At 37.4% G+C, this 25,208-nt stretch overlaps 1 protein-coding gene and 1 long non-coding RNA gene across 6 annotated transcripts in view; both read right to left on the bottom strand.

Annotated features, from left to right (window-relative positions):
* Positions 1–14,768, bottom strand: part of cntln (centlein, centrosomal protein) — a 144,168-nt gene extending 129,400 nt beyond the window's left edge. The window contains exons 1-6 of one of the 4 annotated variants that reach the window (XM_026204408.1): positions 14,459–14,767; positions 13,989–14,076; positions 12,080–12,168; positions 10,506–10,590; positions 1,541–1,675; positions 779–928 (exon numbers count right to left, since the gene is read on the bottom strand). In XM_026204408.1, the coding sequence (XP_026060193.1) occupies positions 779–928; positions 1,541–1,675; positions 10,506–10,590; positions 12,080–12,168; positions 13,989–14,069 (540 nt within the window). In that variant the 5' untranslated portion in view covers positions 14,070–14,076; positions 14,459–14,767. Of the gene's footprint in view, positions 1–778; positions 929–1,540; positions 1,676–10,505; positions 10,591–12,079; positions 12,169–13,988; positions 14,077–14,458 lie in introns of all 4 variants that reach the window. The other 3 variants (XM_026204407.1, XM_026204406.1, XM_026204410.1) reach the window with 3 other exon arrangements.
* Positions 14,769–19,389: 4,621 nt separating this feature from the next.
* LOC113044787 (uncharacterized) lies at positions 19,390–21,629 on the bottom strand. Of its 2 annotated transcripts, none has more exons than XR_003275915.1 (2): positions 20,851–21,629; positions 19,390–19,884 (listed from the first exon to the last, which is right to left on the bottom strand). It is a non-coding gene; the product is annotated as an uncharacterized LOC113044787 (long non-coding RNA). The 2 variants fall into 2 exon arrangements; XR_003275916.1 differs by having other exon boundaries at positions 20,972–21,629.
* Positions 21,630–25,208: the final 3,579 nt, after the last annotated feature.

Here is a 25,208-nt window from a genome sequence, read left to right as displayed (position 1 = left end):
CTTGACCACAGTAAAAAGAAACAATGAAAGGCAATGGTTTGAAAGTAATAGATTAGCAACAAAAGCGGGAAGCCTATCAGCAGCATATCACAGGAGCTGATGGAGATAATGAGAAGCAAACAGATGCTGAGCATCAAACACTCAGGCCAGGGAGAGTACGGGGCAGCCCTCATTAAAAACTAGCCAGTGCTGACAGGGGCACTAAGAGAGACAGAGAGCACAGGAGGAAAGGGGACACAGTCCGAGCACCACTACAGTCTAATTTAATTGGACTAGTTAGAGTTTAAGGTCCACACAGACCTGCCTCTGCCCTTCCCCATGGAGAGTAATGAACACAAATCTGTATGTAAAGCAGGTAATCACACAGGTGCTTGAGTGACACTCAACCCAAGAGGACACAAGCCCTATTAAACATACACAAATACTGAATGAGGCCCTATGGAACATGCTAACAACAGCTCATGCTCAGCCTGTAGTAGGTCATTATAGCCCAAATCGCTAAGCACCACGACAGCAGGCAGGACTGATTCGGGGCCACATGTAAAACAGCTCTGGTCATGTTGCAAGGGGTACACTCCCGCTGTTGATTGGGGAAAAGAAAGATTGGGCCGACCATGTAAACCCACCAAGTCATTATTTTGACCCCCCCCCCCCCAACCCCCCCCCCCCGAACATATCTATCAATATTTAACATTTGCGCATTGTGAGAAGTACATTTACATGAACCCGCTTAGGAAGCAGCAAAAAAGAGAACAGGGTGCGAAGCGGGGGACCTTACCTTGACTCTGGAACTGCTGACGGCCTCTTGGTCTCGCAAGATCTCCAGCTCTGCCTGAGAAGCTGAGTGCTGAGCATCTAATTGTTGCCTGGCTTCCTGTAGGGCACGCCTGCCCTCCTCCTCGAACTCCTGCGCCTGCCTCCTCGCTTCCTGCCGGGGAAAAGAGAGTGAGAGATGGTCGCATCATTGGGATGAAAAGGCAGCAGAACAGGCAGAGCCAGAGAGGAAAGTTTGGAGCACACCTGCGTTGGCAGGGCAATCCGAAGCCCACGCAGGTAGCCTGGCGCAGGGACCATCTTTTGCTCTAATGACAGCTCTAATGAGAATAGCTCCACTACAGGCCCATTAGTCCTGCCAGCCTGCCTTTGATGCTGATCTCTCGCTCCTTTCTTTTTTACCCACACTATCCTTCCCTCCCTTTTCTAAGAGACCCTGGAAAGACACATCCTCCCCAGATCTTCACTTTATCAATTAATCATGCCAGTCCCATCAGAAGGTAATTAAGGAGAAGCCACATCACATACACACTCTTTCCTCTGCTCGGCCATCATTAAGTATTTATTGAGAATGTTAGCTGTTTTTCTGAGCTACGCTGCCACTACCAGCACCACCCTCACAGCCCCTGGCCCCGACCCGGGATTTTGAGGCCTTAGGCAATTGGCTCCAGGGGCTTATCAGTTTTTTTCCCCCTCCCTCTCTTCCTGGTGTCACAGGCACAGAAGCAGCGCTTTAAAAGTGGTGCCAGTGGAAATTTGTCCAAACCTTAAGTTGTCGACTCTTATTCCCCAGTCTCTGCTGCAGAGCTGCCAGTTCTTTCTTCATTAAACCGCACTCCTCCTCACTGCCACGCAACTGCTGGACTCGGTTGTTTATCTCCTGCTCTTGTGCCGTCACTTTCTGTTTAAAGAGCCACACCAGTGATCGTGAGAGACAGCCGTTAGTCACAAGCAATCTGGGTATGAGTGTTTACAGGACTGAGAGTTAAGTTTCATTAATAGTTTCTGTAATGGGGTCAGCTGTTGCGTGATACGGAGATGGGGAAGCATGTCACAGGCGCTTTGTCCTGAATTGCTAAATGTGCGACACGGGAATTAGCAGTGCTTTACTATGATGTTTCAACAGGACATGATAAAGCTAAAAGAATTATTCAGTTGTTACTTGCTACATTGTTAAAGTAAACTGCTTCTGAAGAAATAATATTGAAAAGCCAAAATCACTGCTGTTTAATTAGCACTTCTCCAATGAGATCTATTCCGAATGAGCGGATTGTGAGATAGCAAGTAAAAGTGTGAATAAGCTACTATACGTAAATACCACAGCAGTGTGGACACAATTCACTGTGTCCAAAAAGATGATAGAACAGCAAGAAAACAAATTTGTTTTTGACTGAAATATTGAGAGGTGGCTTTCTAGTAAAAAAGTTTACTACCAGAGAACATAATACCCATAATGTTGAAAATGTATACACAATTTCACTGTCAATACTCAGAACTAGATCTAGAACACCTGACCATGCATGAAACGCAAAGACAGACTTAAAAATTAAGCGTACCCAGACTTTAAGGGAAAGTTTCCAAACCCATAAGACTATAATTTATCTTCGAAACACAAAGAAAGATATTTTGAGAGATTTTGGTTGCACTTTATTTTACAGTACGTGTACTTACATGTACTTATAGTGTACTTATCTAAGAAAGTTCTGGTAATGCAAGGTAACTACATGGGGTAGGATTAGGTTTAGGGGTAGGTTCAGGGTAAGTACCTAGTTATTACATAGTTATTGGATGAACTACCCCCTTGTTCTATGTTCAGTGCAAATATTCAATATCGTTCACAGTTATCCCTCTGCCACCTCTGTTATTCCGATAATGCGTTTCCTATTGCTAACACACACTTCAACCGGGATGTCTCGACTCTATGCTGATATCTTAAAAAACAACCCTGAGCTGTCGAAGGCAATTAATTGCCATGTTTGGGGAAATCATTTGAATCTTTCTAGATAGAGAACTTATGTTCAGTCTGTGCACCATGCAAATGCTGCAAATGCAGGTTTTAATAAAGATTATAGCACAAGTGAAACTCAACTCAAAATGTTGATAATGAGGTAGGCAAGCACTGTTTTAACTATAGTACTTCTAAGTTGGTAGGAAAAGAGGTTTAAATAAGTTAAAGAGGTCTAGGACAGAGAGATTAGCATTAGAAATCCCCAGCGCAGTTCAAAAATGAAAGCTAATTATGTTACAAAAATGGAAGAAGAGGGGTAATGGAAGGGGGTGGGGTGAGAGGAAAGCTGGTCAAAGTTAGTGTGGAAATGCAGAGATGAGATGAGGATTCAGCAGACCATCACACGGCCAAGGAAGGAAAAAGCAATTAATCACATTTGGATTCGTTTGGCGCAAAATTTGGATGAAACGAATGCCAGTGGTTTTGAGCGGTACCCAGAAATCTGATTATTAATGAGTTTCTCAAGCAGGGCACGATGGTCAAATTCCACTAACAGGCCAGTGCAACTTAAACCTGACAGATGAAAATACTTTTTCAAAACTGTAACTTAATTTTTTTTATCTATTAAAAATATTGCATATTTAAGCATCAACTTAAAAATGTGCACAGTTGGCTCTTAATATGAAACAAATGCCATTTGTGTGTAAAAAAAATATATTGAGGAATTGCTGACCAGATATATCAATACACAGGATCAGTATTCAGTTGCTCTGGATATGTCAACATGTCTGCCATCTTGGAACTATCATTTCATACAAACACTCAAACATTTCATATTTATGACTTATATAATGCTAATATACTGCAGGTCATTTAACCTAGTGTATATACAATCCACAGTCTATCATAAATAGTTAATTATACTGTATTTTCTATGCTACTTTCAGATTAACAATTTATATGTGGGATACATGTTACAAACAACCAGTGTTTTTCTAGCAAACCTGTTACCTTAATCTGTGCAACCAGCCTGTACTGAAAATATTTTTACATTTCCTCATAATAGCATTAAAGGTTGTGTTTAGTTCCATTTATTATTATTATTATTATTATTATTATTATTAAACACTTTGGTTTATCCCTAGACCCTAAAGGGTCTAAGGTCTACCCACCACAGTCTCACAAAATACTGATGGAAATTATGATACTGTCCTTATGCAAATTTACTATATATGAAATAATGTTTGATTGTGTTTCAATTGTTGGGTTTATTTATGGTTTATAACCTTATTTCATTAACAAGTTCAAGCAATCAGACTTTTGTTCCAGATCATTGATGAAGAGCACTTTACCAATACTCGTTCCTTCTGAATGTAACATCGTCAACAATATGCAGAACCATTTGACTTTTATGACAAACCAAATCCTGTGAAAATCGGTAAGAAGGGACTTTTACAGCCTGTTGTAAAGCACACCTGTCATCTGTCTGACATTCACTTCCTTGCAATTACAAGCAGATCTTGACCTTTCCAATTTGGCAGACATGCAGCCGTATCACGGTAATTAGAAATAGTTGCTAATGTGCCATCTAGGTGTTTATATCTATGATGCTGACACTAAACATAATTGCTGCTATGAAAATAAATACACTGGCCCTTCATTAGAAATGCTGTCATGATGTCAAAGCCATGGTGTGGTGTTTAGTAAGTTCCAGCTTGGTCCGCTATAGCAGAGGTCCCCAACCCCAGAGTTGCGACCCAGTACCAGGCAGTGAAAGAGCTGCTGGCAGGCCAAATGTACGCAAAAAGATTTTAGGCTATATGCAAAACCACTGTATTATTTATTGTGTTTCCCCTTTAAGAGCCAATATCCAAATTTATGGGCGTGATTTCAGAAAAACGTTTGTTCCACACTTTAAGATTCAGCTAATATTAACATGAGTGGGAAACAAACAACCCTCGAAAGTTTATTTAGTGAAGGATGTAAGAAAAAAACAAATGATAACGATAATGAAGCAACAGCTGCTGGCAAAGAAAAAGGAGAAAAATAAAGACGCCTTTAACCGAAAATATGATTATTCATCTCTAAAATATGGTTTTGTCTCTTCTGGCAATTCACATGCTCTAAATCCAATGCGTATAATTTGTGGAGGAAAATGTGATTCAATAATGCTCTCAAAACAGCTACAGTATCTTGGAACTAAACACCCAGCATTGAGATACAAACCACTGGATTATTTTGAACGGGAAAAAAAATGTTAACAAATGGAGAAACAGCATCTGTTAAAAGTAACCACATCTATAAGTTTAGCTGCACTGAGAACAGAGCTGTAATCGGGCCTTAAAAGTTAGGCCCGACAGTGTGACGGTTGGGTTTAGGAGAAACACAAGGAGAGGGTAGGATCCAAATGCAAGTATGGTTTATTGTAACAAAAAGGTAAATACAAAATAAACAGTCATGGGAGACAAACAAAACCAAAACAAAAGAGGAAACCGGATGAAACGGAAACTCGGAGGAAGCGAGAAGGTAAGGGGAAGTCTCGGGAGACGAGAACAATTCACACATAAGGTAAGAACTCCATCCAGATGACAGAGAAAGACAGCTATACATAGGGAGACTAATGACAAAGGATTGTCAGCACCTGTGCGATTTAATTGGATTGCAATTACTGTGAAGACAGAACCAGACTAGAGGAATTAAAGTGCCTATGGTGACGTGCCTAAGGAGAAGTGAGCTCACTAGGGAACACCCAGGAAAACAGAGACTGACAGCGTGACAGACAGGACCCGAGCCCGACAAGTAAATTTTGATTGACAGCTTTTTAAAAGCCCGAACCCGTTTACAGCCCGACATTATTTAAATGTGCGCACACACACAACTCTTTTGCCTTTTGTCAATAATGAGTCATTTATACATGTTTTTACATAATTTATCAATAACTAACGTAAACTAGACCACTTGGAAGTTGGAATTAAGAAATAAAATAAGTCCTCTGTGACATCTCAGCATTCTAGACATAGGCTCATTTAAACATACCAACACACCGATAAAAACGAGTCATTTTTAACAAATTAAATTAAGATGGGCATTTGGCAATAACAAAATTAAGATAAAGGCTCCGCTGGATTTTCTTCGCACTAGCAGATGATATTTAATAAAAGAATAATGCCAACATTAGCGTAAATACTCTGTCCACATTATGCATTTAAGACTCAATGAATATTTAGTTATTATTTGAAAAATCTTTACTCATAGACATTAGTCTAAGCCTACATGTTTGTGTGGAGGAAAATGATTGAATCCACTGTAAATGTCTTCAGCGTGTTCCTGCGCTCACTAATGGTGCGTAATTATTCACTCATTATTCTCATTATAAACATGGTCAAAACTTTTCCACACCTCAGACTTTGCTTTAGTTGCTGGTGCAACCAAAACGTAATCACCAGAGGCAAGCCTCCGTTACACCTACTCAGCATTCATTTTCGCATCTTTCTCGCGCCAATCGAAACACATTACATGACTGCTCATTTACCTCGCAAACCGGATCGCAAGCCCGAGCCCGGCCCGAGCCCGCGTAAGATGATATAAATTAAGATCTTCAGCTCTAACTGAGCATCATACTTGGTGGCTGACTGTATCGCTAAAGCTAAGAAGTCCTTCACCATTGGGGAAAAACTGATTTTGCCAGCTGCAAAAGTCATTTGCTGTGAAATGTTTTGCAGAGAGAGCTGCAACTAAGGTAGGCCAGATTCCGCTTTCAGCTAACAAACTGATGATATCACAGAGGACATTAAAGAGTAAATGTTAGAAAAGGTTAATGTGTTGCCAGGGTATGCACTGCAGGCTGATGAATTGACCTATTTTGACAACAATGCAATATTATTGGTTTATGTATAACATATATTTAAAGAGCCACACATCTTTTGCCCATCTCTATGTACGTCACTAGGAACACTTTGCATAATAATCTCCGCCTATCGTCTCGGGAGAAACGGAACTCTGACCTGCCCCACCCCCCCCACAAAGACGCTCTGGTTGGTGTGATAGCATCATGTTGAGGAGACAGTGTGTTTTTAATTGTAAAGGCAAGTTTGTTTTATTTTCACTGACAAAGAATGAAGATCAGAAGAAACAATGGCTAAAATTCAAATCCCTTTTGTTGTGTTCACAACATTTCACTGATGACTGCTTTTCTAATCTCGGTGAGTACAAGGCGGGATTTTCAAAGCGTTTGGCCATAAAAGAGGGTTCATTATCAAATTTATTTAGACCAACGAGTATCTCCGAATCACAACGCGAAGTATGATTATGAAGTTATGTGTTTGTTTTCTCCCGAGCGTCTTATCAGTATGTGTGCTATCTGCAGCCTTTCTCTGCGCTGATCTTCATTTACAAACACGTCATTAAAATGAAGTTTAACTCCGTGAATACTCAACGAAGAGACATGAGAGAGATATCTATAGAAAGCTTGACATGTCTTCTTTAAAACTAAATAAGTGCTGCTAACAGATATTCTGTGATAAAGTAATCCATATGAAAACAACGCGATGTCCGTTTTTCACGTCTCCCTTCATAATATCTGATGTGACCACGCCCCCGCGCTGAACGCGCTATTCAGATTCAAACTGAAGCGCGCGGCTTGAATACGCCCACACAGAAGAAAAAGCAGCGAAACTGTTCACGTTTTTTATTTTACTGTTTGCTTCGCGATGAGAGGAATAAGACATAATTCACCCCAAAAAGATGCTAACGCATTGTTTACCATGAAGTTGTGTGCGGAACAACCAATCAAACCTGACTATGTCAGTTGACCAATCAGAACACAGTATGCTACCGAAAGGTGGGGTTTAAGGAAACTGAATCTTTCGAACAGCTTCGCGCGAACCATTTGGGGATCTCTGAGAATTGAGGTAATTTTAAAATGATATTTTGACAAAATGACAATGTTTTTTAACCTTGGATGGATTTAAACCTATTGTACAGGACTTATAAACAGTGATAGGAAGCTTAGAATTTTCATCTTACTGGCTCTTTAATTTGTCACAGCATGGGAGAATGACAACTGTTTTAAAATTGGCAGACAAAGTGTCTGCATACAAAGCCAAGTTGCAACTGGAGGGACAGCAAGTGAACTTTCGACATGTTTCCAATATTGTCAACATTAGGAGCGCTACATCTCAAATGCAAGAGATCTAGGAACTAATAAGGAATGGGGGTAGCACTTTATTTTACAGTCCTGTTCGCCATGTACATACTATGTACTTATTATAGTAATTACAATAACTATGTAATAACTAGGTACTTACCCTGAACCTACCCCTGAACCTAACCCTACCCCATGTAGTTACCTTGTATTACCAGAAATTACTTTCTTAGATAAATACACTGTAAGTTACTATAAGTACATGTAAGTACACGTACTTTAAATTAAAGTGCAACCGGAAAGGGTGTGTGACCCATTTACAACGTGCCTAGCAAAACATCCATGCCAGTGCGTAAAGAGCATCAGTTCATTGAGATCGCAAATTATTAAAACAAAACATAAGATAGTTGCGAAATGCTCCGAAGTGTTTACTTCCTTTTCGAACTTCATACCTTTACAAAGTGGGTTTTTCTGTGCTCACAGCCACTGAAACAAAGTTACATAGCAAACTGGCTGTCTGCAACACACTTTGAGTCTCACAGTCACCCATCCCTCTTCACTGGGATAATTGTTTTTTTTTTTCAGGGAAACAAGCCCAGTGCTCCCATTGATCATTATGGCGAGTTGTAATGTTTTGTATTAGTTTGTTGTTGCATGCAGTTGAAATAGAGACGTGATTTGAGGATTTCGAGTAAATTACATTTATGTTCCGATCTTCTCAAGAACCCCAACCCCCCTCCTTGAAGTGAGAATACTGTCAAAATGAAAACTGGTCCATGCTATAAAAAAGGTTGTAGACCCCTGTGCTATGAGTTATCAAGCCATGGCTAATCTTATTTACACAAATGAAGTCTATGCATGATGTGTGGACATATCTGACTGACTCGCTGCTGGTGAGTTCATAATGAAGCCAATTGACAGATGTTTCATTAAGGGGCATGATTAAAGGTGAATTAACAACACGGCTTCATCACTAGCTGTCACCCAAGCAGATTTATCAAGCAGTCAGTCAGAGATGCTCATTAAAAAAGGAGAGACGAAGGTTTCTGAGACCCAGAGATGTATAAAGTACTAGAGACCCATACTTGAGTAAAAGTACAAGTGCTCTATCAAAAAAGTGACTTGAGTAGAAGTTGAAGTGCTCTTTAAGCACCACACTTAAGTAGAAGTACTAAAGAATTCAACATTTTTTGTACTTAAGTATTGCAAGTAGTCTATTTTAAAATTTACTACTCAAGTACTGAAAGTAAAAGTACAAGTATTGTTTTATGTAGTTATTAAAGAAAGTAGTCAAAAGTTTGAACATATTGTTTTTACTATTTCAAATGATTAACCTAAAGGACCATCACAATTCCTTTGACTGTAACTTTTTGTAAACAAAAAACAGATTAAAGGGTTAGTTCGCCCAATTTGCTAAATTATGTCATTAATAACTTACCCTCATGTTGTTTCAAACATGTAAGACCTCCATTTATTTTTGGAACACAGTTTAAGATATTTTAGATTTAGTCTGAGAGCTCTCATTCCCTCCATTGAAGCTGTGTGTACAGTCTACTGTCCATGTCCAGAAAGGTAAGAAAAACATCTTCAAAGTAGTCCATGTGACATCAGAGGGTCAGTTAAATATAAAAAATAGCAAAAACTACGACTTTATTCATCATTGTCTTCTCTTCCGTGTCTGTTGTAAGACAGTTCAAAACAAAGCAGTTTGTGATATCCGCCGGTTCGTGAACGAATCATTAGATGTAACCGGATCTTTTTGAAACAGTTCACCAAATCGAACTGAATCGTTTTAAACGGTTCGCGTCTCCAATACGCATTAATCCACAAATTGCTCAAACTGTTAACTTGTTCAATGTGGCTCACACAAACCAATATCCTGGAGTAATTCATTTACTCAAACAGTACACTGACTGAACTGATGTGAAGAGAGAACTGAAGATGAACACCGAGCCGAGCCAGATAACGAACAGACTGACTCGTTCACGAGTCAAGAACCGTTTACGAATTCGTGTCCGATTCGAGAACCGAGGAGCTGATGATACTGCGCATGTGTGATTCAGCGTGAAGCAAACCGACACACAGAGCGTCTGAACTGAGCTGATTCTTTTGGTGATTGATTCTGAACTGATTCTGTGCTAGTATTATGAGCGCAGGTAATCCGAAGGCTTGCACTCATCGCCAATGACGTCATTATGTGGAGCGCAAAAGAACCGGTGAACTGTTTTCTTCAACCCCTTTATTGAATCGAACTGTCAGAAAGAGCTACTGGTGATCCTGAAACCGATGCAACCGGTTCTTGACTCGTGAACGAGTCATTATGTGGCTCAGCTCGGTGTTCATCTCTCTCTTCACAGCAGTTCAGTCAGCACGCGCAGTCTTCTTAATCGCTTGATTCGCTCAATGATGTGCCAGCTTCATCAAACCTGCCATCTACAGTTCTGGCAGTGGTAATTTGGGTTTGTAATGGAATGATTCGTAACATTTTTATAATTGTAACGAGTAACGATGCAGCACATAAAAAAATATTGGAGTAAAAGTATTAAACTCATCGAAAATATGAACTGAAGTAAAAGTGGAAGTAGGGGAAAAAAATTATACCAGGGGTGTAGTTTAAGTTGTGTAAAGATCTCACAGTACCTGTTCCAGCCCTTGGATTCTGTAGTCTTTTGCTTGAAGGATCTCCAGAACTTTCCTGTCCTTGTTCTCAGCTTTCTGCTTTTCTCTAGTACAGCACAGATTGAACAAAAGAGCAAAATTAAAGGCGCAGACTGTCACAGTATCAGAATACAGAAGAGGGCGAACCGATCCACTGGCCTCAGTGAACACTGAAGCCATTCACATTTGAAAATCTATTTGGGATGATGCAACGGTGACGCTCGGTTAGGAGATAAAACACTGCAGGATAGACTGGATGCTGTGGGAGAAGAAACAGGCAAAATTGCCTTTCAACCACTCAGTGCGTTCTCTGAGCTTATACCGCAGAGGGTCAAACAGGGAATGATGGGATATAACTCCAGTCTCCAGGTATCAGTAATTATCAGGATATCAAAACAGGAACACTACTCACTGGGGAAACACAAACACTCCTTTCCTTTCAGGATCTAACCCTCTTTAGCAGGTGTTTGGGGGAAAAAGACAAAAGAATCACAATTGGGGTGAGTTTGTTTGAACAGCCGCCAGTCACCTGGGATCCTCCTTTCCCTGGTTCACTTTTTCAATCTCTTCCACCCTTTCTCATTCTATCTTTACCTGAGGACATCTGACATGGTATGGCTCTCCTCAGAGAACACCACTGCCTTGAAGCTTGGTGATGTTAACCATATCCCAAGCCAAGTGTTTGCTCCCTACCAGACCAGCCAGAATTCCCAGTAGCCTGTGTGCTTCACAGAGTCAGCACAATTATCATGTCAATCTCCCGTGTGCTGATATATGCACACGCCCTCAGGTGCATGTTGCCAGTTCTTTGAGGAGCAGCTTGGTTTGTTGCACTGCCTGAGGAAGAAGCTGGTGAGGGATATCGGAGAGCCTAGCCTGGCTGGTGCTCTTTTATTAATCATCACTTCTAGAGTCGAGGAAAACATTTGCTTAAGCTCAAGCTTTTGGTCACAAAAAATCTTTCATTGGGTGGTGGAAAGAATTATTTGATTTGCACCCAAATGAATACACAGCCATTGCCAAGCCATGCTAGTGCCCTAAATGTTCTCACAAGTGCAAAACATTGCTTTATCTTCACCTCTTTACATCATAATAATAACTTTTAAAAGTCATGTCAATGGCAATCGTTCGGCATTACGAATTTAAACTCTTTTTTCCCCCCACAACACGTTCCCATGCTACTTTTTTAGCTCCCCACACCCTCTTTGAGGGTCATAAGTCATTTTAAATCTAGTATATATCCCTCAAAGAGAAGTTTTTTAAATGTCTAGATGAGAAGAGAGAGAGGGAGTCTGTGTTGAGGATAAGAGGGTTTAGATCATCATCTGCTCTCGAGTTCTCTCATAGCTGCATTCAACGGCGCAGCCACCCAACACACACACCTGCAGAACCGTGCTCGCAAATCAGGGATTTCATGTGGCAGAAAAAGCATTTATTTCAAGTCTGAATCGTAAAAGTGTAATGATTCAATGGAAGAAAGGGACTGAGAAAATAGTTGCAGAGGATTTGCTGTTGTTAAAAAAAAAAAAAAATGGTGACTTTACAATGTGACTCACCTTTCCATTACAAGACTCACCGCCTGGGTTAGGTCTGGACTAGCCACTTGAAGTCGCTTCCAAAGCGACCACACAAACTCCTTGTCTGTCTATTAGAAGCAAATACAAAAAAGAAAAAAAGATGGCTCAATGACAAAAGTCAAAATGAAGAAACAGCCTCATTATAATAATGAAAAACCTAGATAGATAGATAGATAGATAGATAGATAGATAGATAGATAGATAGATAGATAGATAGATAGATAGATTAGACAATATCACAGTAAAGTATATCACAGGATGTATTAAAACTGAAGATCAAACAAATGCATGAAACATTATTGTTCTAACAAAAAAAAAAAAAGGAAATTAAATCAGAGCAATCCTATTCATGAAGTCACACAGACACAGAGGGGGGGAAAAGCCAGGGGTAAATCTGAACTCACTAGTTGCCTAAAGAATCAAGTGGCTGCAGAGAGAAAAGGCACGCGCGCAAGACACACTTACAATTCAAAGTGTCTTTTGGAAAAACAAAAAAATGGCTTTCAGAGATTTTTAAGCTACATTATATTTAATGAGAGACATCATTTTCCACATTAATAAAAAAAAAATACAGAATTACACCAGATCAACTTAATATAAAATTATCTGTTAAATTATGTCCACATCATTATAAGATTAAAGTCATAAATCCCTGCAGAATCTGCTGGTGTCCAATTAGTACATGAATTTTAAACCCTATTCAAAAGTGTCTAATTAATTATTTACTAAATGGTGCAGGCAGACCTTGATAGACCATAGGCTAAACATACAAAGTAGTGTGTGTGAGAGAGAGACTAAGCAAATGAATATAAATAGAGTTCTCACAATTCCTAGCCTTCATTGTGTTTAATGACAGATTAAGAAAAGTCCTCCATCAAATAGGTGGTCTCTTCACAAGCGCTTAATCTCACTACATCAGAAGATTGAGCAACTCCTGCACATTACAGGGATTTTCTCATGGAATGGAAGGTGTTTGATATGTTGAAAGGCAGTGGTATTGATGAATTATTTATCTATACAGCAGACCATGAATGCCCACTGGATGAGTGCACTCATTGAATGTTGCTATTTATACAAATATTAATAAAGTAAAACTGCCTCCCTGAAAATTCTAAGGTCCACTAGAAACATTTTGCAGTTAATGGCAGTCGATGGATGGGCACAGCACCTTTCACATAAATTATATGTGATTCTTTATACATAGACACTTGTCATTAAAAGTGAAATGGAGAAAAATCAATTGTTAACCGCAGGCAAGTAAAAAAAAAAAAAAAAAACCTAGACAGAGTCAGTCGACATCCACCGATGATGTAGTCCTATTGCAGGTCAGAGTAAGCCTTTTATTGTTGTATAGTAAATAAAGAACACCCACTGAGTAATTGTTGATGGCCCTTCTCAATTAGTTGTCAGGATCAGTGTAAGGATGTCTGTAAGTAAACGATATACTCAAAAATTATAATATTTTAGTAATATGTTTCAATCTATTTATAATGATAGCTTGAGTTTGAGACACTGTTGAAAATGCAGGTATTTGTTTTTAGGCAGCACCTGGTGGGCCTTTAACAATATGCAGTATCCCTAAGTCAAATGAGTTAAGTGTTCAGTACAGTGAGTCCATATGTTGGAAGTCAGATCGTTTTAGCATCACAACTGTGCCAATAATAATAATAATAATAATAATAAATAAATAAACTGCAAGAAAATAATAATAATAATATGGGCTTCTGATATGACTATCTTAGAATATTGGTATATTGTTGAGATAGTAGATTTGTTTTTTAACTATTGTCAATTTATCCTGAGACAGAGAAGAATAGACAAAATAAATTGTAATTTGAAAATAATTATATTAATAGTCATAATAATATGAATAAATGTTTTAATATACCTGGCATTGAGCGAGTTCCTCAGACAAACTCCTCACCTCTTCCTTGAGGAGCAAAACACGTTCATTGTCTTTCGAGTCCATTGAGATCCTAACAGAAAAGTTCATTTTTTATCATTGTCAAGTCTAAAATAAATTAGATAGACAGACAGACAGACAGATGATGAACATGTAGATGGAGTTGAATAAGATCAAGTGAATCTGAGTCTATGAATTAATGAAACACTCTCTGTGGACACTGCATTAAATCTCAATAACATTCACTCAATTCAATTATCCGATATAAAATACAAAAAGAAAAAAAAGAAAACACATTAAAATCCCATGACCAACTGCATCAATAAAGCATTAATAGGTGCCTAATAAGATAATAACAAAACTGCGCACTAATACAAGTGTTTTAATAAATTAAGAACAACTGCTAGTTTAAATAAAGTGCGCGGTGTGTGTGTGTTTGTGTGACTGTGCCTGACCTGCAGCGCGTCCTTGGATACCGATGAACTGTATGCAAAGTGAAAACCGCAATATTAATAAATCACCATTCTGATTGCACCTGACAGTATGTTTTCATCGGAGGGTTAAAACTGGAAAACAAACTACAGAGCTCATTAAAGTGGAAATACAAACAAACGTCTTGACTGTTTCAAATGAACGCGCCAGTTCCGTGTTTTGATACAGAGCCGTTTACCACATTTCACGACATCCCGAAACAATTTACGGCTTGCTAGTCTCAACGGACATTCTTCATCATATTGTTTTTCATGCTATCAGTATAATTCACGGAACAAATGATTTAACATTAAAACCTGATTTAACTTTTATGTGAAGTTGTTTAAAGTCCAATATATTTTTTATATATTTATTTAAAATAACCTTTCTTTCTTTCTTTCTTTCTTTCTTTCTTTCTTTCTTTCTTTCTTTCTTTCTTTCTTTCTCTCTCTCTCTCTCTCTCTCTCTCTCTCTCTCTCTCTCTCTTTCTCATAGGCTATTTATACAAGAAATATAATGACCACATTTATAACCACATTTATATGTATTATATAAATATAATGACCAAATTTTGCTAAACCTATGATTAATATAAATTACTTTGAGATAAGGCACCAGGTGAATATAAGGTTAAAACAAACAAATAAATAAATAGGCTAACAAAAATAACAAATGAACTGAAATTTTCTAAACATTATTATTATTATTATTATTATTATTATTATTATTATTATTATCAAAAGTTTTCTGGAATGATTAAAATGCACATTTTCTATGTAAATACACATTAACAGGGATCTGGACAGAAAGCCAGGTTCAAAATTATTTTTTCATTTTGTTGACATATTTGGGTCTAAGGTTTTTACAAAATATATTTTGGATACATCTTTTTATCACTCAACACCCCACAAATCATTTTCAAATTTCCATTCCATGTTTTTAGGTACAAAATGTTATAACATCAGGCAAATGACAAATTAACAAAACTGGAAAGTTTGGTTTTTGTTAGTGCTTCTGAAAATGTGTTGTAATTGACCTCTAAAGAATCAAATAAATAAAGTGCAGTCAAATAAACAATTAAAAGTGTATTTTTGATGTTTTCTTTCCACTATGTGACTAAAAGTCAAAAATGTATTTATTTATTTTATTTACTATTACCATAGTAGTTTCTTCTGGTGTGCTGCACTCTTTCTCCTGCTTTCAACTCAAAACAATTATTCTTAATGCACCTATTTAAATAAATGCTAGTAAAGAGTCTACCAGGGTTGTTCATCTTGTTCAACACTATATAAATTATCATATAGATTGCACTCTTGTATCATTCCGAATTTATTAAGGCAGATTAACTTTTTTTTCATTGCATAATGATTGTATAATGGAGTATAAACAACTGTGCATGTCCTTGTCGACTAGAGTCATATCAAAAGGCTAGATGATTAAAATCACAGAAACAAGATTAGACAGATATAAAGGAGGTTGCAGGAGTGCAACATACAGTAGGTCATCTGCTTTGGAGCTTGCATGCTCTATTGCTCCAGAAGAAGTCAATTGACTTAGCGTGATTAGGCTTTTATTTGACCCACAAACAGTGCCTCTCATTAGGATGCTCATTTGAGCTGCGATTTCAGAGGCAGTAGACTGGCTGGTAATTTGCAACATCTGCCCCTTTTAAGAGCGCAGACACATGACACTTTTGAATCAACTTTTTTTTTTCTTGCTCAACAAAGCCCTTTGTTTACTCATGATAGTTACCAGTCATCCATTCCGAATGTGATTTCACATGCACTCTCTGGCACTAATATCAGTTTCCGTTCAACAGCCTCCAACAGCAGCCAAACATCACAAATGTAACATGCTCCATTTACAACACCCAAGGCCTGTAAAAAGTTCAGATCAACAGACAACCTCGCAAATGTTGCTCGAGTGGCAAAAAAATTTAGTATTTTTTCCAGTTATCTATTTAATTTGAATCTGGACCAAAAACAGCAGGCAAAATAAAGAATAATTTTTTTTTTATAAGTTATAAAAATTGAATATTCTTAAATGGTGCAAATTTAGACTGTACAACACATTTAAATCACTTTGTTTCTTAAGGCAATGAACTTTGCCAGACAGCTTGTTTATATTCAGCAATTTTTGACTTTTATTTAGGACAGTCTGATTTTAGTATTTTCTAGCTGTGGGGAAAAAAATGGTTTTACAATCCTGTTAAATCTTGTTGTTAATATAATTTTCAATAGCTTATTATAATCTGAATTCAGGATAATAAGGACATTTTCCCCAAGTCCTCTCTATAGCAAAAGGTGTCCGTCTTAATGATTTTTGCATGTAGGTTTTAAACCTTCTTTCTTTAATTGTTCAGTTTGCGCTCTCTCTCTCTCTCTCTCTCTCTCTCTCTCTCTCTCTCTCTCTCTCTCTTTAAATATATATTTGTACTTTATTGTAATGTTTCAATAGCAAAAATTGTATTGCATATTAGAACATTATTTCACAGCATGACAAATGCTGATACCGTCTATTGTGTCTATATGATGTAAAGTAAAATGATTCTATTTAACTCATCTGTTCATCCTTCTCCATGTCACTAAGAAACAGAGATGTATTAACACTAAATCAATATACAGCCCGTACAATCAGGAAGCATCGACAATCCCTTGGTGGGCTGAGTAGGCAGAGCACGGGAAGTATCTCACCACAGAAGTTTGGGAAAGCCCCGGTTCTCCGCCTGCAATCAGAGGTAGGAGGACTGTCATCTGCTGAGCATTTACCTTTGATAAAGAGGGGAAGAAAAAGGCTACGCACTTTATAATGTTCTAAAAACGTACAAGATGTTCACTTTGTAGACATGCTGGCTACAAATCTGCCAGTGTCACTTTGGAATGGAAATAAGAGACATTTTAAAGAGGAGCACAACACATAATTTCCCAGTGGATGAACATGTGGGTGTGCAAATCCAGTTGAGATAATGTAGAAGCTATAAACTTGGTTCTGACAGTTTATGTGCCCCAGGATATTGGTTTTAAAAAGGGAAACATAATTTTATCCCATCCTACTTCCTACTGTGCATCCATTGTTTTATCCTGAAATGTAAACAAGTTACAGTATGTATCTATTTTATTTAAAAGTTTGGAGAAATTAAATATGAAAATAATTTGGATGTGCATAAACTAAGTGTCAGGCAATTATTATTATTAATTAAGGCAATTTATGATATGCCCAAATAATACTAATAGTTCCTCCACTGCTACTACTAATGGTTTCACTTTATATTAGGTGTCTTTAACTTGGTAGGTATAATGTACTTATTGGGCACACCTTTGCGTCTGGGATGCAGTTAAAGTTAGGGACAAGTTTTGTTGAATGGTTAAGTTTAGGTGTGGGTGGTAGGCTCGACAAAGTAATTATCGATGTAAATTAATTAAAAGCTGTAATTATTACTTCAATATATAAAAATTAGTTGGTATGAATGAATGTATATAGGTTGATTCAGTGACGTTAAATTATATTTTTGACTTTAATAAAACCGGTAAATTTAAATGTCACCATTTTCAGGTTACCATCTTTTTCAGTGTAACTACCTGTACATGCAAGCATTTCTTAAATATGAGTACAATGTAAAAAAACAGATTTAATATATACAAATTAATGTTAATTGAACTTGAATAAAACCAGCTAATTTAATTGTTAGGTCACATTTTTGCAGTGCACTTAATATAAAGAAATTCCTAAACTTTTAAAAATAATAATTATCTGCAAGTCACAATCCAGCTCCTCCATAGCAGTGACAGTCATTTATTCTGTGCAATGGCTTGAAACCTACAAAGCTGCATCTCTCCACTTGCCCATCGGCAAACCTGTCATCACGCGCCCATCCGCTTGCATGCAACCCACCCGGAGCTCCCACAGAATGCTCTGCATCCCAGGACAAGCTCCACTGTTGAGCATTTGTCCCCCGTGCATGAGTCTCTGGCTCCATCTGATGACCTTCTAACTGTCTTCAGCAGGCATTGGGTTTTGGATAATGAGGGGATTGATAAGAGGGCTCTCTTCCTGTGGGCAATTGGGGGAGAAAGAGGAGCCAGTGGGGTGGAGGGAGCAATGCTTGCCCCATGTGTCTCTGTTGAATTGTGGGAAAAAGGAGTGAAGTGATTCCCCTACAGGCTGTATCAGATTTCCCCTGAGAGGATCATGCTGCTCAAATAATGTAAGCCCCTGGCAAACACAGAGAACATTTTCACTCCTTTGTTTTTGTTTATGCTTATGAATGTGTGCAAGGAGGTGTCCATGATCATTATCCACTGAAAGTATGGCATCAAGCATTTAGCTAACACAAATACATACTTTGTTTTCTTCCACTGTGAATAGATGTTCCTGCTAGAATGTTGAAAATGTACACAAGAGAAGAGATCAATGGTAAAAGATTGCTTCCATATTGAGGGTGGATGGTGAAGAAGGAAAACACAAGTGACACCATTAGCTTGACATTTTCCTTAGTGCCCACAAATGGGAAATATGTGTGGCATTTATTGAACAGACACACAATCTATGACATCTGATGGCCATCCCAAAGGACCAAAACCGGTAGAAAGTTCAATAGCTCATCATCAACTGCCCTTTGAGTAATTAGACAATTGGAAGGGGTCTGACATCAAACAATACGTATACTCGGGTCCCACAGGTGGCTTTTTGCAGCTGATTTCAGAAAGGAAGCATCTTTAATGTCATGTTTTTCTTTAGCAAATAAAAGAGTCAAGCTGCTGAGTTCATAACTCTTGGACGCAACTTGTTCACTGCACTTAAAGGATGGCTTTCCACTTGATGAGAATGTTTAATTGACTTCATTGAGGTTATTCCACACAGTGTAATCAAAAAAAAAAAAAAAAAAAAAAAAGTATTATAAGGTAATGCAAGAAAATTGATTTCAAAACAATTTAATGCTCCATCTACGAGCTACAAGTTGCATCAAACATCAAACGCTGGATTACTCATTTGTAGGAAACTGAACCCACGTGAACATGCTAATGCATCCATTACTCATAATTCTTTAAAGGTCTATTTTCTCTTCTCTGTTGTTTAATATCAGGGAACAATGTACAGTAATATCTCATTTAATTAGGGATTTAAGCTCTCTAACTACTGGGCATATGGTATTTACTCTGCCATGGCCTTGGACATCAGAAGAATATGCATATCCTGGGAGTGTGTAGCTTGTTACCCTAGAATGAATTCTACACAAGTTTAATCCCTGATCTATTATTTACCTCTTGACCAAACATGTGAGTGGGGCTTGTAGGCACTCAGTTTGATCAAAATGACTGCCTTGGGATTTAGGGGTTTCTATTGGTCCAAAGGAGAATCTGTCATTTGACTTTCCTCAGTCTTCACTCTTGAGAATCAAGCTCTGTGCACACTGTAAGGAAAAAAGAAACAAGTCCATAATTAAACATTTATAAGCGCTCTGTTCAGACAGTCTGGGGACACAAGTTTGGGAGATATATAGGTAATCAGTGTCCTCAAACATCTCTAAAGCAAAGTATCTTATCTGATATGTGCATGTGTGTGTGTGTGTGTGTGTGTGTGCGTGTGTGTGTGCGTGTGTGTGTGTGTGTGTGTATGTGTGTGCGTTTTGTATAGGGAGACTCTCTTTCAAATGAACCTAAAGTGGGAAAAAGCAGGTCTCATTAAACAATAAGTAAATATTAGAAACAAGGACAAACATCTGTTTCTAACACATTGAAAATCATTGATTTACACAGCATTAAAAAATTATAGCTCTATTCATTGGTCATAAAATAGTTGTAAAGCTATTGAACAAGTCAGTTTAGGACATACACGGTTATAGAAAACTTCGATGAACACCCCAGCTGTTGGTTTCCCTAAATTACATTTAAAGTGTAAATTGTTGTTGTTGTTATTTTATTATTATTAAGTTGTCAGTAAATCATTTTAAACATTCTCTTTACAACGTCAGAGTCTGTATATACAATGGGGGGGGGGGGGGAGGGTATAATGGAAACATTAGAATGGAAAGAAAGGAAACATTAATTAAATATTGTGTCTGTAGGATTATTGCAGGCGTTTATTATAGCCCTTAACTATTAAAGCTACAGTTTCAGGTTTTACACCAACGATTAAAAAAAAAAAACTCTAAAAAAAAGAAAAAAAAAACTCTTAAATATACTTAGGTTACATAAAACTTCTAGCACTTAGCCCATATTAGCACAGAATACTCTACTGTTTAAAGAGACATCACTGAACAAACTAGATAATAAACTACCAAATAAGCTATGAAGATAATTACCCAATTTTACAAGCTATAGTATCGACGATAATGCACATAATGCACAACCAACTACACTAGACTAAAATATATTACCATGTTCCTTTGGATGTAATGCAGCAATCAAAGAGAGCTGACTATGCAGAAGAAATAGCCGTAAGACAGTTTTCTCTTCTCGGACAGCCAGAGATTTACCCCGCTGCTTCAAACAACCCACCCAAATTAGTCCTACTCCTGTCCCGCTTCAGTCCCGGTGGAGTGTCTTAAACGAACGGATCTGGAACAGCGAAACCAGCGCTGGGTTTCTGGATCCACTGAAACAGCTTATATTTTCAACGGTCTTCTTTCGCTTTATAGAGCCCCGGTGCATGCGAATGACGATAGCGCAGAACTCCCTTTCTTTCTTTCTTTCTTAATTAGCAGTGTTGTTTTTTTCCTTAACGATAAATTACTGTTTTGACGTTCCTCTTAATATTATCGGTTTGAAACTGAAGGAACAAACATAAAGTTTTGAGTGAGTTTAGAGAGATTTGCGTAAAGAAGAGGAGAGGGAAGAGGAAAGCGTCCCCCCACATGAGGGCGAGATCTGACTGAACTTCATTCGGCCATTCACACAATATGAAGAAATGGTGAGTATGACCGATCAACACAGGAACACTTTACAATAACCCTTGTCTATGACATTAACAAACATTATTGTAGTGTAGCTATAGAGCTAATTACAATCTTTACGTCACGTAGCCCACGCTTAAATAGTCATACCCTAAATGGCACGAACCGTTTAAATGAACAATAGATTATAACTCAAATTTGTTAAACGGTAGGCTATAGTATTTCTTAATGATTTAATTTACTGAAGTTTGTCGAACGTGTTAGTCAGGTATTTTAATCATAAAATCTACCTCCTTGAGCATGTTTACAAAATAAAGTCAAAGATAAAATGCTTTACATGGGGGCTGCTTTCATCTCACTCTTTCTTTACTTACTATTTAGCTCACATTTAAAAAATTATTTAAAAATAAATAAATAACATAGAAAAACTTTTAAAAGAGTTTTAAATGGCAGCAATCATGGTTTATTCTGAATGTCTATTTGTACATTAATCAGCTGAGCAGAACAATAATGCAACCAAATTAAACTGGTTTAAAAACTGATTTTCAGATTCCTGTTCAACCTGTTGGTGACAATTACAGTATTTTCTATCATGCTTCTTTTTGTCTTAATGTTTATTGCTTTCATTTTTCTGAAAAGAGAGAAAGTGATTTTTAAGGGCAGGTGAACACTGAGGCATTTCTTTCTCAGAGAACGCAGAGACAAGGAGGAGATATCACTGAATATATACAATTGGGGGAAAAAATCTCACTTTTCCTCTACTTAACTACGTTAGGTTTTATGAGTTTGCCACTTTAACTATTTTTTAATTTTCTTCTAACCTCAGTGGCTGTCTGTGATGGGGCACAGTTGTTCAACTGCTGCAGTCAAGAATGCCAATTTGCATTCCAAGCGTGTCATTTGATGACTTTTTTTCTGCATGGCTTCCATGTCTTGTCTGGACACTTAACATTTAATCTGCTCCACGTCAAGAGTCAAACACAGTTATGTCCCCTTTCTCTATCTCTATCCTCCTCTCTCTGTCTTTCTCTTTCTCTTTCTCTTTCTCTTTCTCTTTCTCTTTCTCAGTCTCATCACCTCTCTTCTAAAAAAAGAACATAGGTTGAGGACAGGATTATGGGAGAAATGAGAGGGTGTGTGAGAGAGAAGGAAGGAGTTAAAATGAAGAGCTGCTTTAATGTTGCAGGAACAGTCTAAGGCTGAACTTGTCAATTGTGCTGCTGTGATTCTCTAGGGGCCATGGCAGAGTAAGAGGGTAGATGATGGTTAGACGGTTCAATAAGCGCACGGACAGGTAGCCCTAGTGACATCCCCCGGAGACATTGTCTTAATGAAGAGCAGGTCCACTTAGCCCTGGGTTCTCTGACCTTCTGCCTACTCGTCACAAACACATACACACACACTGCTCATTTGATCTTTCAGCTCTCTTGAACCTCTCACTGAGTTGTGTTGGTGACGCATGTAAAATTGTCAGAGTTTCAAAGTAGAAAACTAGGACTTAATATTAATAGTAGTAGTAGTAGTAGTAGTAATAATAATAATAATAATAATAATAATAAACAATAAGACACATACAAATCCATACTGATAGACAGACAGCTTTGTTGTGGCTGGATGGGGTGGGTACACTGTAAAAAATTTTGCCGTTAAATAACAGTAATTTTCTGGCAGCAGGGGTGCCAGTAAAGTACTGTTAATTTACAGCTCTTAACCATTAATTTACCGCTCTTATTTTTTAACAGTATTTTACCGTAAATTTTACCATGGAAATTAACTCCACTCCCACTGCTTCAAACAGTTCGAGTTTTTAAAACTAGCATTCCTACGATGTTAGTACTATGAACTTATTTCATTTGAGTCCACTGAGAAGGAATATTTCTTAATATAACGATGCAAACACTTAATGTGCAGTAATAAAGTAACTAAATACATGACTTTTACTCAAATCACTGCAGCTCATTGTCAGCTATAGCACACATGTATGTGCTGAAGTACTTAACACAGAGATCATCACTGTATCAGCGACTCCACATTTACTGTGTTTATATAAAGCAGCAGAAGATCAGAATTTGTGGCTCATCATTGACTGAAGCACAGGCTCTACTCTCCAGCACAATGGTGAACAACCAAACTACATTAAACTAAACGATCTCTCTTGTGCAAACACACATTAATACAGTCAAGTTCAGTATTTACTCTCATTATCAGTGTATGACTTTGCCTAATTTTTTTTCTATGGATGTTCACAAATATTTTAGTTAAATTGACTTTTTTTTTCATTTGGTAAATCTGACGTTTACATTTTACAGTATATTACTGTTTTTCCTTGACTTAACGGCAACAAACTGTAGAAAAACACTTTTTTTGCTGGCAAACATTTATTTACGGCAAGAAACAGTAGAAAAACAGTCATTTACTGGCAGCAGGGGTGCCAGTAAATAACTGTTTTTCTACAGTTTGTTTCCTGTAAATTAATTACAGTTTATTACTGTTAAATTATGTTCAATGCTGTTTTTTCTTCATCTTAAATCTTTAACCCTTTAAACCCCACAAGAAAATCCTCAGTTTTAAATGAACACTTATAATGTGTGCACACTACAGAGTGTTAGAGTAACACCGAATCAGTGAAGTTAATGAGATAATTCGGTGATTAATTGATGATTGAGCATTAGTGATAAACACCTGCAGAATCACTGAAGCAAAGAGAAACACAAGAACTACAAATTACTTCAACCACAGCCTTAGATGAAATCAACTGAATAAAAGAATACATCAAATCTCTCAAGATCTGATTAAACAACTACTAAAACAGCTTCACCAGATTCACATTAATTACCAGACTGACTTTATTTCTGTCAGATGTCTACAGAAGAACTTATGGAGAGTTAAATAGGTTTAGGTGTTTTTTTCACTACCATGATGGAGATCAGTGTTTAATTTAGTTGGGCTCTTGAACGTGACTTTTCAACAATTAAGGTTTTTTTTTTTTTTTTTTTTTACATGCTGTAACAATGCACCTTTGGAACCTGTTATAGCAAAACAAAAGTACACAGAAGAAAAAAAATCTGATGTTGTTTATAGATTGACAAGAACAAATACTATTATTTCTGATCTAATCCCATGTCTCTTATTGATACTACAGCATAAGAAGGAACACTGCTGAGCCATAAGTTATAAAAGACTGTTAAGAAAATTTCACTCATAATAAAAAAAAAAAACCTTTGCTGAAATTTAGACAGAAACATCAAGAATCAGCGTATGAATCACAGCAATGGTGACAATCCATAAAATAAATGAACAGATCAGTTCTGAACATCACAACACATGCTACTAAAACTTAAAACAAATGCAAAATGATAAGCACATAAGAATTCAAGAAAATAAGTGAACAATTCAGTGGCATAATTTATTCATGCCGCAATGCATGCTGGGAGTCATGGATGAGTTTTATCCTGTGCTGGTACCCAGCATGCATTGCATCATAAACCTTTTGATTGTCACCATTGTTGAGATTAATATGCTGATTGTTGATGTCTCTCTTTCAGTGTTGTGAGGACTGCTGCCCAAAATATTTAAAGCTCAAAAATCCATATCCAGATAATCACATTACCGTTCAATCTTATAAATTTGAAGAAACAAACAAAAGAAAAGTGTTATTCACTCACATATTTCAACGCCAAATTATTATTTGACTATTATAACAACAAGTCAGTCTAGTAGATCATGCCTGACAGAAACAGTCATAATCACTTGATCATCAAGATTAATATTGCTGTAATAGATGTATCATAAAGATACAAATATAGCAATGAAACAAAAGTTGAAGTACAAAAGTCAAGGGT

The sequence above is a fragment of the Carassius auratus genome, chromosome 26, assembly GCF_003368295.1.
Source record: "Carassius auratus strain Wakin chromosome 26, ASM336829v1, whole genome shotgun sequence".
NCBI lineage: Eukaryota > Metazoa > Chordata > Actinopteri > Cypriniformes > Cyprinidae > Carassius > Carassius auratus.
This window is presented reverse-complemented; position numbering and strand designations above follow the sequence as displayed.